The sequence below is a fragment of the Oncorhynchus nerka genome, linkage group LG13 (genome assembly GCF_034236695.1).
Source record: "Oncorhynchus nerka isolate Pitt River linkage group LG13, Oner_Uvic_2.0, whole genome shotgun sequence".
NCBI lineage: Eukaryota > Metazoa > Chordata > Actinopteri > Salmoniformes > Salmonidae > Oncorhynchus > Oncorhynchus nerka.
The window spans coordinates 32,603,840-32,619,124 of NC_088408.1; the positions used below are offsets into that span (position 1 = coordinate 32,603,840).

Genomic DNA, 15,285 nt, shown 5'->3' on the forward strand with positions numbered 1-15,285 from the left:
GTTGTTTGACCGCGGACCCATCACGGATGCAGGCAATGAGGCAGTGATCGCTGAGATCCTGATTGAAAACAGGTGTATTTGGAGAGCAAGTTGGTCAGGATAATATCAATGGGGGTGCCCATGTTTACAGATTTAGGGTTGTAGCTGGTGGGTTCCTTGATCATTTGTGTGAGATTGAGGGCATCTAGCTAAGATTGTAGGACAGCCGGAGTGTTAAGCATATCCCAGTTTAGGTCACCTAACAGAACGAAGATAGATGGGTGGCAATAAATCCACATATGGTGTCCAGGGCACAGCTGGGAGTTGAGGGGGATCTGTAACAGGCGGCAACAGTGAGATACTTATTTCTGGAGATACATTTTTTATATTAGAAGCTCGAACTGTTTGGGCATAGACCTGGAAAGTATGACAGAACTTTGCAGGCTATCTCTGCAGTAGATTGCAACTCCTCCCCCTTTGGCAGTTCTATCTTGATGGAAAATGTTGTAGTTGGGGATGGAAATTTCAGAATTTTTGGTGGCCTTCCAAAGCCAGGATTCAGACACGGCAAGGACATCAGGGTTGGCGGAGTGTGCTAAAGCAGTGAGTAAAACAAACTTAGGGAGGAGGCTTCTGATGTTAACATGCATGAAACCAAGGCTTTTACGGTTACAGAAGTCAACAAATGAGAGCGCCTGAGGAACAGAGGAGGAGTAGGATGAGGGTACGGCTAAAGGCTATCAGAACTGGTTGTCTAGTGCGTTGTGAACAGAGAATAAAAGGAGCAGATTTCTGGGCGTGGTAGGATAGATTCAGGGCATAATGTACAGTAGGATGCAGGTACAGTGGAGGTAAACCTAGGCATTGAGTGACGATAAGAGAGGTTGCATCTCTGGAGGCACTAGTTATGCTAGGTGAGGTCACCGCATGTGTGGGAGGTGGGACAAAAGAGCTATCTGAGGCATGTTGAGTGGGACTAGGGGCTCTGCAGTAAAATAAAACAATGATAACTACCCTAAACAGTATACAAGGCATATTGACATTAGAGAGACATAAAGCAATCACAGGTGTTGATTGGGCCAGCTAGCTAAGACAACAACGGGTAAGACAACAACAGCTAATCGGCTGACAACAACAACAGGTAAAATGGCGATGAATAGGCAGAGAGGGTCAGTTAACTACACACAGGGTCTGAGTTCGAGGTTGACAGATAAACAAAATAAACTAAATGGAGTACCATGATTAATGAACAGTCCAGCATGCATCAGCTATGTAGCCAAGTCATCATAGGGTCCAGTGAACAGAAATAGACGAAACAGGGAAGCCGTTAGGTAGTCGTTACTACGCTAGCCGGGAGATGCGCCTGTCTCGAGGATAACTGGTGCTAGCTTTGGGACAAGGGTGTCACCGACGTCCGGCAAAGGCCAGTTGAGGGCACATCAGACGGAATTATATCGGCAGACCAGTCATGATGGATCGGCGCTATGATGACGTCGCGTCCCGTGCTAAGATATGATCAATACAAGTGGATGTCGCAGATCCAACACTATTGGTATGCACTCTAGGTGGGTGAGCGATAACCTGGGTCATATTATAGGCTTTAGTCACAGTTAGAAGCTTCCTATTGAGAGGATAGCTAGTTGCTAACCAGTCACTGTTCAGGCCATGCAGAAAATAGTCCTCCCTGTTAACATCACACACACTATCAAGCATTGCACACATATTATCCAAATCCTGACTGTTATCACTTGGTGGCCTATTGCAGCACCCTAAAATAAGAGGCTTTAGATGAGGCAGATGAACTTGTAACCACAACACTTCAACAACTTTCGACATGAGATCCCATCTAAGCTTTACAGGAATACGGCTCTGGATATACTGTATACCGCAACACCTCTTCCATAGGCATTCCTGTCCTTTCTGTAGATGTTATATCCTTGTATTGCTACTGATGTATCATCAAATGAATTATCTAGGTGAGTTTCAGAGATGAACAGCATATGAACGTTATCGTTAGCAAGTTATTGATTTCATTATCCTTATTTCTAAGGCTAACTATATTAATATGGGCTATTCTTAGCCCTTTCCTGGGTAGCTTATCGGAGATAGACATAATATGGAGAAAAATATATAAGTAAAATAAAAACATTGTTAGCTAGTAGTCAGTTAATCAGGCACTTGTGAATGTTAGTTGGTGTATATATATATATATATGTGTGTGTGTGTGTGTGTGTGTGTGTGTGTGATGTTGGGCTGAAGCTACTGACCCGGAAGCTTGACTCCCTCCATCATTCCAGGCTTTTGGGAGGGAGGGTGGACAATGAGCTTGTTGTAGCAGATGTAAGCAATGTCCCCACACCCCCTGGCAGCTTTTATAGCTGGGAAGTCCTCGTCGAGGAAGATTTTAGTTCCTCTCAAGTTCTTGTCTTTCTCCAGAACAGCCATCTTGTCCTTGAACCTTAGGACCTTGACCACTATCGGCCTGGTTCTGTCACCTTGGGCGTGATCCATTGTGGGCGCTGGGCGCGATCCACCTCAATCTTCCTATGATCCATCTGCAGCTTTTCGGTGATAATTTCCCTCACTTTGTCCCTAGACTCCTACCAGGTCTCAAGTGGAGTCTCTTGTATGCCATCCACAACATTGTTATTCCTCCTGGATTGTCCCTCGATAGTCTGTTTTCCCAGTCACCTGTAATAATGATTCACAGACAGTTCTGTCATCTCACGTGGACTTACAGTTTGTTGTCATCTTGCTGCAAGTGTCTTTCATGACATACACCTCTCCCTAGAAGAACTGCAAACTGTTCTTAAAGTCTAGGACCTCTGGTAAGATCGCCCATTCTTTTGTTAGTTGAGTCCACCAGTTTTGGACAAATCATTTGAAGCAATTTTCCTGTTGCTGTAATAATTGCTTGGACATCTTGTTGATTTAAAAGATCACGCACCTGTGTTAGCAAAACACTGTCCTCTCCATTACTCCAACCTTCTTTAACTTTGTGCGGCATGATGGTAGCGATGTAGGCTAGTGCTGGTACTCCACAGGGTTCCAGCCAACACAGCTTGCAGGGCCGACAGAAATAATAACAAAGAGTAGGTCCCAGCCACAAACGCTAAGTGGGGTCTATACGCCAAGTAACTCATGCACAATGGGAGCCAAAATTCTAGTATTTTGACATTCTCATTCATAAAAACACATTTAGCAATGCAATTCAATCTGCATTGAGCAATGAAGAGAGAGGGCGATAGATAATTACGGTATCCATCAAACCACACAAAAAAAAAAATCTATCTGTTGGGGCTGTGGCTGGAAAGTGTTACTATAGTATTACTATAATACCATACCAACCCTCTATGAACAGGAGTGTTCCTGGACAGGACATGTGGTCAAGAAAAACTCATAACACTGTCCATGAACACATGATATGATACAATTTATTGTCCTACGGGGATATTTGACCTGGAAAATTAAAGTGTGCTGCTGCTTCCACATAAATAAACACATATATACATACAGTTGAAGCAGGAAGTTTACATACACATAGGTTGGAGTCATGAAACCTCATTTTTCAACCACAAGGCAATGCTACCAAATACTAATTGAGTGTATGTAAACTTCTGACCCATTGGGAATGTGATGAAAGAAATAAAAGTAGAAATAAATAATTCTCTCTGCTATTATTCTGACATTTCACATCCTTACAATAACGTGATGATCCTAACTGACCTAAGACGGGGAGTTTTTACTATGATTAAATGTCAGGAATTGTGTAAGGGCATAAACTGGGTCAAGACGCCAGCAGAGTAAGTAGACCATGTAGTAAAATAAATGTTACAAATAAATAAATAAATAAAAGACCTACAACACTTTTAAAAGCACATTACTGAACACTAGTGAGACTCATGTCACCTACGGTAGGCCGACAGTATAATTAAACCCGATAAAACTTGTTGCAACTAAAATGTAGTTGAAATAAGCAGCTGCATGTTTGCATGGCATGGATCGTTCGTCGCCCTTTTCAACCCCGCCAATGCCGCCTGATTCTCCGCCAATGACGTGACTCTCAGACAATAATTACATTTAGAGGATTGGAGCAATCTAAATTCATATCTAAGGGGCATTTTATGTTAGGGCAAATCTGCTCTGTGAGAATATCTAAGGGTCTTTTACTATAATTATAATTCAGGGTTAATAATAATAACAATAATAATGATAGCTTTGTAAATAAGGATGCATAATGAAAAGAAAATTACATGTGCAAAAGATGGTGGAATATATTTTTAACCAATTTTCTTTAACCAATTTTGGTCTTCAATGCAGGGCCGACAGACAAGTTCCTTGTTTTATTTATTTTATAACTGAAAGTGAAACCAACTTTCTATGGCTTTGAAAAAAAAAAAAATCTATTTTGGAGATGATTTCATTTCAAATAACCGAAAGTGAGCAATTGTAACGTGGGGTGGCAGGTAGCCTAGTGGTTAGGGCTGGGCCAGTAACTGAAAGGTTGCTAGATCGAATCCGTGAGCAAACAAGGTAAAAATCTGTTGTTCTGCCCCTGAACAAGGCAATTAACCCGCTGCTCATTGTAAATAAGAATTTATTCTTAACTGACTTGCCTAGTTAAATAAAAGGACATTCTTGAACATGCGGTGAGACATTCTTCCTAATTTGTAAATAAAACCATTTAGATGATTTATTTCTGATTTTAGAGGGAGAGAAACCAAAAGCCCACCGTGCCTATTTTTTGGAAAATCGTCAGTCCACATGTCAAGTGAAATTTCCCCATTGAGTTATATAGAGTTCAGTGTGTCAAATTGGAGGGCCTGTTGTCCGGACCTCTGGCAGCCTCTATGAGGGTGCCACAAGGTTCAATTCTCGGGCCGACTCTTTTCTCTGTATATATTAATGATGTCGCTCTTACTGCTGGTGAGTCTCTGATCCACCTCTACGCAGACAACACCCTTCTGTATACATCTGGCCCTTCTTTAGACACTGTGCTAACAAACCTCCAAACGAGCTTCAATGCCATACAAGACTCCTTCCGTGGCCTCCAACTGCTCTTAAATGCTAGTAAAACTAAGTGCATGCTCTTCAACCGGTTGCTGCCCGCTCCCTTTACAAAATAGCCCCAACACTCTACTCAGCAAATTGGATGTAGTCTATCACAGTGCTATCCATTTTATCACCAAAGCCCCATATACCACCCACCACTGCGACCTGTATGCTCTCGTTGGCTGGCCCTCACTACATATTCGTCGCCAAACCCACTGGCTCCAGATCATCTATACGTCTTTGCTATGTAAAGCCCCGCCTTATCTCAGCTCACTAGTCACCATAGCAACACCCACCCATAGCACGCGCTCCAGCAGGTACATTGCACTGGTCAACACTTCCTTTGGCCGCCTTGCCTTCCAGTTCTCTGCTTCCAATGACATGAACGAATTGCAAAAATCTCTGAAGCTGGAGTCTTATAGCTCCCTCTCTAAACATCAGCTGTCTGAGCAGCTTACCGATCACTGTACCTGTAAATAGTACACCTGACTACCTCATCCCCATATTATTACTTACCCTCTTGCTATTTTGCACCCCAGTATCTCTACTTGCACATCATCATCTGCATATCTATCACTCCAGTGTTAATGCTAAATTGTAATTATTTTTGCCTCTAGGGCCTATTTATTGTCTACCTCCCTACTCTTCTACATTTGCACACACTGTACATAGATTTTTCTATTTTTCTTTTCTTTTGTGTGTTTGACTGTACGTTTGTTTATGTGTAACTCTGAGTTGTTGTTTTTGTCGCACTGCTTTGCTTTATCTTGGCCAGGTCGCAGTTGTAAATGACAACTTGTTCTCAACTGGCCTACCTGGTTAAATAAAGATGATTTTTTAAATATTTTATTTGGTATTTACCCAAGTTCTCTCTTAACTCCAGGACCACCAACAGTTTTTGTGGTTGTTGCCTGATGCAGGACTCTAGTGCCAGAGGAGAGACTTTCAGACTGAAAATGCCTCCATTAATTGCCACAGTTTAGACTACCGATAGATCAGCATTCTAACTCCACCTTGTGATGGTGTGGTGCAATGACCGAATGCCACCATCTACCACTAACGATCACGGCATAAGCTCAAAACTTTTAAAGGAAGAACCACTGTACCTCTGCTGCAGAGGACAAGTTCATTACAGTTATCTGCAGCTCAGATTGCAGCCCAAATAAATGCTTCACAGAGTTCAAGTAACAGACACATCTCAACATCAACTGTTCAGAGGAGACTGCTTGAATCAGACCTTCAAGGTCGAATTGCTGCAAAGAAACCACTACTAAAGGACACCAATAAGAAGAAGAGACTTGCTTGGGCCAAGTCACATTAGCAATGGACATTAGACCGGTGGAAATCTGTCCTTTGGTCTGATGAGTCCAAATTTAAGATTTTTGGTTCCAACCGCGGTGTCTTTGTGAAACGCAGAGTAGGTGAACGAATGATCTCCACATGTGTGGTTCCCACTGTGAAGCATGGAGGAGGTGTGATGGTGTGGGGGTACTTTGCTGGTGACACTGTCTGTGATTTATTTAGATTTCAAGGCACAATTAACCAGCATGGCTACCACAGCATTCTGCAGCAATATGCCATCTTATCTGATTTGTGTTTAGTGGGACTATAATTTGTTTTCAACAGGACAATGACCCAACACACCTCCAGGCTGTGTAAGGGCTATTTGACCAAGAAGGAGAGTAATGGAGTGCTGCATCAGAAAGAAGGAGAGTAATGGAGTGCTGCATCAGAAAGAAGGAGAGTAATGGAGTGCTGCATCAGAAAGAAGGAGAATAATGAAGTGCTGCATCAGAAAGAAGGAGAGTAATGGAGTGCTGCATCAGAAGACCTGGCCTCCACAATCACCCGACCTCAACTGTTAGAAAAGCATTCCTCATGACGCTGGTTGAGAGAATGCCAAGATGTGCAAAGCTGTCATCAAAGCAAAGGGTGGCTACTTTGAAGAATCTCAAACATAAAATATATTTTGATTTGTCTTAGACTTGTTTGGTTACTACATGATTCCGCATGTGTTAGTTCATGGTTTTGATGTCTTCACTATTATTCTGCAATGTCAAACATAATAAAAATAAAGAAAAACCCTTGAATGAGTAGGTGTGTCCGAACATTTTATTGGTGATTTAAGGCCTACTGGCCAGGCTCCAGTCCTACCTCGGTGTCTCTTTTACTGTTTAGACATTTTATTGACAGGGGGGGGACAAAGGAATCTTTGTATATGTTCAGCCTGCATCTAGGCAACCTATAACACCACCCTAATGGCATCAGCTGAAAATCTGTGTTCAGTACATGTGTGGGGTACGATATGACCTTTCTGGACCTTTTCTGACCCGTCTTATGATGGTCTGCTCGAAAATGTCCTGTATAGACCTGTGATACACAACAATAAGCTTTATACACATAGACTTTCAAAAGTGAAATCAATCACGTCTAAAGGCATGATACATAGTGACACATACTTGCCAGGATGACCATGTCCATGCCCCAGAATATACTCATGATCCAGCCCACCATGACGATGGCCGTGAGGATCTGGATGAAGGCTGCTGCGATGTTCAGCCAGAACACACAGCACATGTGGCGGTCGGGCAGGTCCGTCCGCGCTCCGCACAGCACCGTGAAGGCCGACACGAATGTACCTGCGGAGAGAAGACGCAGGTGTAAAGGCGCACGGACACACACACACACACACAAACAAAATATTAGGACTCTGATGATCAAAGAGAGAGGGAACAGGTCAAAGGAAGTTTCAAATACAATATTAATTCCCATGCAGCAGTGCAACACTATGTAAAATGACTTATGGCCCAAAACATTGTCCAGTCAATTAGGAAAAAGTTCAATAATACGCTTGAAGTATACCACAGCTGGTTTACTCTGTCGAGGTCAATGGCGGCAGTATAGTGAGCATGTTTGTGCCTTCAGGCTGGTGATCTGAACCAAACCTCATACAGGGTAATTTATTTGAAGTGTTTCCAGAATCTGAACTATTCTCAATGGTTAAATGCCAGGCCTCTAAATCAATGTTACTTTCGCCAAAAAAAAAAAAAAAACATCCAAAGGAAGTGAACAAATAAATATTCTCCCATTTTCCCACTATGTTTCATTTGAATCTGTCTTATCAAATGAGACATACAATTAATCATACTGGAGATTCCAACGAGACACAGAGTAAGTACACTGCCAGAGATCTGCCTCCCTTTCCCTTTAAAACGGGCCAATCAGGCTAAGAATAGCCTCCACATGATTTACAGGGAAAGCGCTCAACAATCAACAGACAGCAGCAGGGGACTAGCAGTCCTTGTGTTCACTGTTCCTGTGCCAAGTTTGGCTTGTTCAGATGAGACCATTTCATAAGTGCATCAGAATGGTAGGTTCAATTTTACACAACATCTAATTTAGGAGAACTATACTTAACAGACTTGTGAAATGCTCTTTAATTGATTGATATAAGGATTTCATCCAAATAATTTAGAGGGTTATGTATGTGAGAATGAACATGACAGATCAGTTGATTTCAGACTGACTTGACAAGCTGCTTAATTGCTGTCCTTTTCAAATCAAGGTTATATCCTACTGGAAATTGGTCCATACCATACTGATCTAGAGATAATCAAATTATGCCATGGTGAGAGATGATGCAAAATTGTCTCCTCTCAGTAATTATAAATATGAACAACAAATCCTCTGACAGGCCCAGTGCAGCCAAAAACAAGATTTTCCTGTGTTTTATATACTCTATAATGTACCCCCCATGACCAGAAACTGCACCTAGCCTCAAAACAACCCTTTTTATCCCTTTTGTTTTTACACTGCTGCTACTTGCTGTTTATCTATGCATAGTCACTTTACCCCTACCTACATGTACAAATTACCTCAACTAACCTGTACCCCCGCACATTGACATGGTACCGGTACCCCTGTATATAGCCTCGTTATTTTTATTTTATTGTGTCATTTTTTACTTTAGTTAATTTAGTAAATATTTTCTTAACTCCATTTCCTTAAAACGGCATTGTTGGTTAATCTCAGTAAGGTCTACTCCTGTTGTATTCGGAGCATGTGACAGATACAATTTGATTTGTTTTGATTAGATTTAATTAGTACAGGCCAATTCCACATACCATACAATTCAATGCACGAGGACTAATTTCACAGAAAACTTTGCATCTGCACTGCTTAAGTAAATATGCTTTTGTCAAACTTTCAGTGGACATTTTTAAAAGTAGTCCTTGTGCATAGAGTTATATGGTGTGTTAAAATTTGCAATCATTGGTGTTTTGTTTGGAATACATTTTAAAGTGAGAAATCTCAGTGTCAGCATCACTGTTACCATGGAATTGCCCTACAGCATGTGGTCACAGATAGTAAGAGCTTTCTGCAATGACACTTATAATAACATACATCGTTAAAGCTGTCATTAGAACAAAACATTTGGGGTGGCAGGTAGCCTAGTGGTTAGAGTGTTGGACTAGTAACTGAAAGGTTGCTAGATCAAATCCCTGAGCTGACAAGGCAGTTAACCCACTGTTCCTAGGCCATTGTTGGAAATTAGAATTTTTTCTTAACTGACTTTCCTAGTCAAATAAAATAGGTAAAGACAAGAAACACAAATAAAAGTCCAACCACTGTTGGTGGAATTTCAATCAATAATCTTTGCCACACTGTTTCGCTTGTCTCCACCCCTGTTGCCCATTATCCTGTGTTTGTCTGTTGCCAGTGTGTCTTGTCAAGCCTACCAGTGTTTTTCTCTCTAGTCCCTGTTTTCTAGTTTTCCCAGATTTGACTATTCTGCCTGCCCTGACCCTGGGCCTTCCTGCCATTCTGTACCTTTCGGACTCTGCTCTGGATTGCTGGTCTGAGTCTGCCTGCCCTTGACCTGTCATTTGCTCCCTGTTTTTGTAATAAACTTTTGTAACTGTCTGCATCTGGGTCTTATCCTGAGGTCTGATAGTACGAACTGGTGATGACTGACCCTGCAGACTCAGACCAGCTCCGCAACGCCATCTCCTCCCATGGAGCCACCATTAAGAGACATGAGGAGATACTCAGAGGTCTTATGGACTGTGCCTTGAATACAGTGCTGAAGCCACGACAGTACCCTCCCACCCCCCCCAGTAACACCGCTGTCAGCAGTGCGTCTCTCCAGGCCACCCATGCTTCCCAAGAACCCCGCTTAAGTCCTCCGGAACACTTTGCTGGAGGATCAGGAACCTGTCGGGTGTTTCTCTCCCAGTGATCCCTCATTTTCGAGCTGCAGCCCTCGTCCTTCCCCTAGACTGCTCGAAGATAGAGTATCTCATAACACTAATGTCCGGGAGGGCTCTTGCCTGGGCTACTGCGGTGTGGGAAAAACAATCTGCCGTGAGTTATCCTGGAGGAGTTCGTGGCTGTGGTGAGAAAGGTTTTTGATTCTCCGTTGTCTGGGAGAGAGGCTGCCTGGAAGTTACTTCAGCTTCGCCAAGACTCTCGCAGTGTGGCAGACTATGCGGTTGATGTCTGCGCTTTGGCTGCCGAGAGTGCCTGGAACACAGAGTTCCTGTTCGTCATATTCCTTAATGTATTATCGGAGGAGGATAAGGACGAGCATGCAGCCCGGGAGCTGCCTACGGATCTCAATTGGCTCATCGTCTTGAGCATCGATCGATGGGTGGCTACGGGAACAGGAGGGAGAGGAGGTCTGATTCCAGTCCCAATCGCTCGCCAAAGGATCCCAACTTGCCTCCGAGGAACTCCGGAAGTCCCCGGCATCTACGTCTCCGAGGATCCGAGCTTACCCGAGGTCCCCCGAGAGTCTCTGAGGTCTGCCGACTCGCCTTTTTCCGGGCAACTTGGCAGAGCTAGGCTGTTTCCAGCCGAATGCTTATGCTGACTTAACACCCAGGGCTGTCTGTATTGCGGAACTGCCGGTCATTTTGTGTCTACCGGTCCTTTAAATAGACCAGGCTCATCAGTAGTTTATGAGTACTCTACTATGCCACACTGTGAGTTTTTCTTCTCCACTTATTCACACCCCTCTCCATGCCAACCTGCTGTTGGGTGACTCAGTCTAAATCGCTCTGGGTTCTCATTGACTCTGGGGCCAACGAGAGTTCCATGGACGCCACCTTGGTGTCTGAGCTGGGCATCCCCACTCAGCCCCTCTCCAGTCCCCTTGACGTTAGAGCACTGGATGGGCACTCCATAGGCATGGTTACCCACAATACTACTCCTATCCACCTGCGTGTGTCCCGGAACCACAGTGAGTCTATACAGTTTATGCTCATCAAGTCTCCTCAGGTTCCCATGGTATTGGGGTGTTCTTGGCTCTAGCACCACAATCCCCTTATCAACTGGACTGTGGGTACTATTGGGGGCTGAAGCCCGTTCTGCCATGCCCATCGCCTGAAGTCGGCGCAGCCTGCCTCGGGAACATCTTCCTGTGGGCTCGGAAGAAGCCTCTGACCTCTCAGCTGTTCCCGTGGTAGTACCAGGATCTCTGGAAGGTTTTCAGCAAGGCCCGGGCCACTTCGCTTCTTCCGCATCAACCCTATGACTACAGGATCAACCTTCTCCCGTGCACTACACTACGGCTGTATTTACTGTCGGGTCCGGAGACCAAGGCTATGGAGACGTGCATCGAGGACTTCCTGGCTGCAGGGGGTATCCATCCTTCTGCCTCCCCCTTGGCGCCCGTGCATCGACTACCTGGGCCTCAATGACATCACGGTTAAAAAAAACGTTACCCGCTACTCATCGCATCGGCTTTCGAGCCGCTCCAGGGGACCACTATCTTCTCTAAGTAAGACCTGCAGAAGACCTTCCACCTGGTACAGTTACAGGAAGGTGACGAGTGGAAGACAGCCTTTAACACTGCTTGTGGACACTATGAATACCTGGTGATGCCATTCGGTTTGACCAATGCTCCTGCTCTGTTCCACGCCCTAGTTAATGACGTTCTCAGGGACATGTTGAACCGGTTTGTGTTCATCTACCGCAACGATATCCTCATCTTTTCCCGCTCAGTTAAAGAACCCGTTCTCCATGTCCGACAAGTCCTCCAGCGTCTCCTGGAGAACCAGCTGTTTACCAAAGCAGAAATTTGCGACTTCCATTGTTCCATCATGTCCTTCCTTGGATACATCATCGCTGCTGGGAATGTGCAGATGGATCTAAGAAAGGTGAGCGCTGTGGTGGATTGGCCCTAACCCACGTCCAGAGCGCAGCTGCACGTTTCAGGCAAGCTCGATGGGCCCTGTTGTTCACCCGGTTCAACTTCACCATCTCCTACTGCCCGGGGTCTAAGAATGTTAAGCTGGACGTGCTATGACGCCGCAATTGTCCTGCTTCTACACCCTTGGACATTCTTCCTACCTCGTGCCTGGCGGCTACCCTCGTCATGGGTACAGAGAAACAGGTCCATGAGGCTCAGCGTTCCCAACCGGACCCCGGGGGGCCTGTCGGACCCTGGCCTTTGTGCGACAACACTTTTGGTGGCCCATCATAGTTCCGGATGTCTCCGCTTTCGTCTGCACTGTCTGTGCTCAGAACTAGAGGTCGACCGATTAATCGGAATGGCCGATTAATTAGGGCCGATTTCAAGTTTTCATGACAATCGGAAATCGGTATTTTTGGGCACCGATTTGCCGATTTCTTTTTTTAAATAGCTTTATTTAACTAGGCAAGTCAGTTAAGAACATTCTTATTTTCAATGACGGCCTAGGAACGGTTGGTTAACTGCCTCGTTCAGGGGCAGAACGACAGATTTTCACCTTGTCAGCTCGGGGGATCCAATCTTGCAATCTTACAGTTACTAGTCCAATGCAATAACGACCTGCCTCTCTCTCGTTGCACTCCACAAGGAGACTGCCTGTTACGCGAATGCGGTAAGCCAGGGTAATTTGCTAGCTAGCATTAACCTTATCTTATAAAAAACATTCAATCATAATCACTAGTTAACTACACATGGTTGATGATATTACTAGATATTATCTAGCGTGTCCTGCGTTGCATATAATCTGACTGAGCATACAAGCATACAAGTATCTAAGTATCTGACTGAGTGGTGGTAGGCAGAAGCAGGCGCGTAAACATTCATTCAAACAGCATTTTCATGTGTTTTGCCAGCAGCTCTTCGTTGTGCGTCAAGCATTGTGCTGTTTATGACTTCAAGCCTATTAACTCCCAAGATGAGGTTGGTGTAACCGAAGTGAAATGGCTAGCTAGTTAGCGCGTGCTAATAGCGTTTCAGACGTCACTCGCTCTGAGCCTTCTAGTAGTTGTTCCCCTTGCTCTGCATGGGTAACGCTGCATCAATGGTGGCTGTTGTCGATGTGTTGCTGGTTCGAGCCCAGGGAGGAGCGAGGAGAGGGACGGAAGCTATACTGTTACACTGGCAATACTAAAGTGCCTATAAGAACATCCAATAGTCAAAGGTATATGAAATACAAATCGTATAGACGGAAATAGTCCTATAATTCCTATAATAACTACAACCTAAAACTTCTTACCTGGGAATATTGAAGACTAAAAGGAACCACCAGCTTTCATATGTTTTCATGTTCTGAGCAAGGAACTGAAACGTTAGCTTTCTTACATAGCACATATTGCACTTGTACTTTCATCTCCAACACTTTGTTTTTGCATTATTTAAACCAAATTCAACATGTTTCATTATTTACTTGAGGCTAAATTGATTTGATTGATGTATTATATTAAGTTAAAATAAGTGTTCATTCAGTATTGTTGTAATTGTCATTACTAAAAAAATATATATGCAAAAAAATCGGCCGATTAATCGGTATCGGCTTTTTTGGTCCTCCAATAATCGGTATCGGCGTTGAAAAATCATAATCGGTCGATCTCTACTCAGAACAAGACCCCTCTGCCTGCCCTTGACCTGTCGTTTGCCTGCCCCCTGTTTTTGTAAACTTTTGTTACTTCGAACTGTCTGCATTTGGGTCTTATCCTGAGGTCTAATACTCTCCTCTGTTTCTGTCTCTGTTCCTGTCTCCCTCTCTCACCAAAGCCCCTTCTCACTCAACCCCCCACCCCATCCCTCCCCCGCCCACCCCTGCACAGAGTCTGTGTGTGGAGTGAGACAGGGGGATGGTGAGTGTCATCGTCCTCATGCATTAAGCCGCTGATGAATGTAATTTTCTCAAGCGTTCACACTTAGTGCCCACTGAAAAAGTGGGAGGTTAATTATCCTGTTTAGTCCTTGTTTTTTGACGACAAGAGAGAAATAGAAAACTCTCACTGCGAGTGGCCTTGGAAGGGACCACTTGTGACAGAATTAGAGGGGAACTCATCTGAGCTGAAGAAGCAGAGAGAGAGAGAGAGAGAGAGAGAGAGAGATGAGAGAGAGAGAGACCTTTTTAAACACTCAAACAATGTCAACAGTACTGAGCACCAATGAGTGTCTCATGTTGTTCCACACTTCAGTCCAGGTGCTAATTTGTTGGATAATCTAAAAAGCTTGTCCTTCATGATTTCAATCTACTCGTCTGTGCTATTCAAAGCATTGTTTTTCACATTTATGATTAAACATTGTTCATGGTGTAGTTCCAGAATGATTCAAAAAGGTCATTTCCACACAACATTTAGATACCCCGTCTTTGTAAAGTAAATCTACTAATACTCGAGTGGCACCAAATAAATTAAGAAACCCGATTCTAGCCAAAAGCCCTAAAGAGTTCACAGGCTGGTATTTACTAACCCACACAGAAACAGAAAACTGGATATGCTAAGATTGAAATAGAAAATGACCTCTGCTAAATTTAACCTTGGCTAAAAACATACTCCCCCTGCCTCACAACAACCGCCCCCCTTCCCATCCCTTCTCCAATCCCATCCCCACTGACTCACTCACTCACTCACTCACTCTGCCCTAGCCTTTTTTGGCGACCCAAGTGAAATTTTGTTCTGAGCATCAACATAAAAATGCGACCACCCCGTCTCGACAATGGAGAGAAGAAAATTAAATTTCCATAATTTCCTGCAATTCTACACATTATGCCATGGAATGTAGAGAAAATGTTTCAGTGTTAAAGCAAGTTTGCTGCAATTCTACACATTTTGGCATGGGGCAGAGGGAAGATTTTTGAAATTTTATAACAAATTTCATGCAATTCTACTATTCTACTTTTCTACTCAATTTGCCATATAGTGGAGAGAAATGTTTGCAGTTTTGAATACGATATCTGAGTGAGTGTGACGAACAAAATCAATGCCCCCCCCCTCCTCCTCGACGGTAATTTGACCATGGTTACTACA

The 15,285-nt window shown here is 43.9% G+C and overlaps 1 protein-coding gene across 1 annotated transcript in view; it reads right to left on the reverse strand.

The window, feature by feature from the left end:
• LOC115139386 (protein stum homolog) overlaps nt 1–15,285 on the reverse strand; it is a 40,833-nt gene that overhangs the window by 13,040 nt on the left and 12,508 nt on the right. Inside the window, exon 2 of the mRNA XM_029676704.2 lies at nt 7,491–7,670. Within this exon, the coding sequence (XP_029532564.1) occupies nt 7,491–7,670 (180 nt within the window). The remainder of the gene's footprint in view (nt 1–7,490; nt 7,671–15,285) is intronic.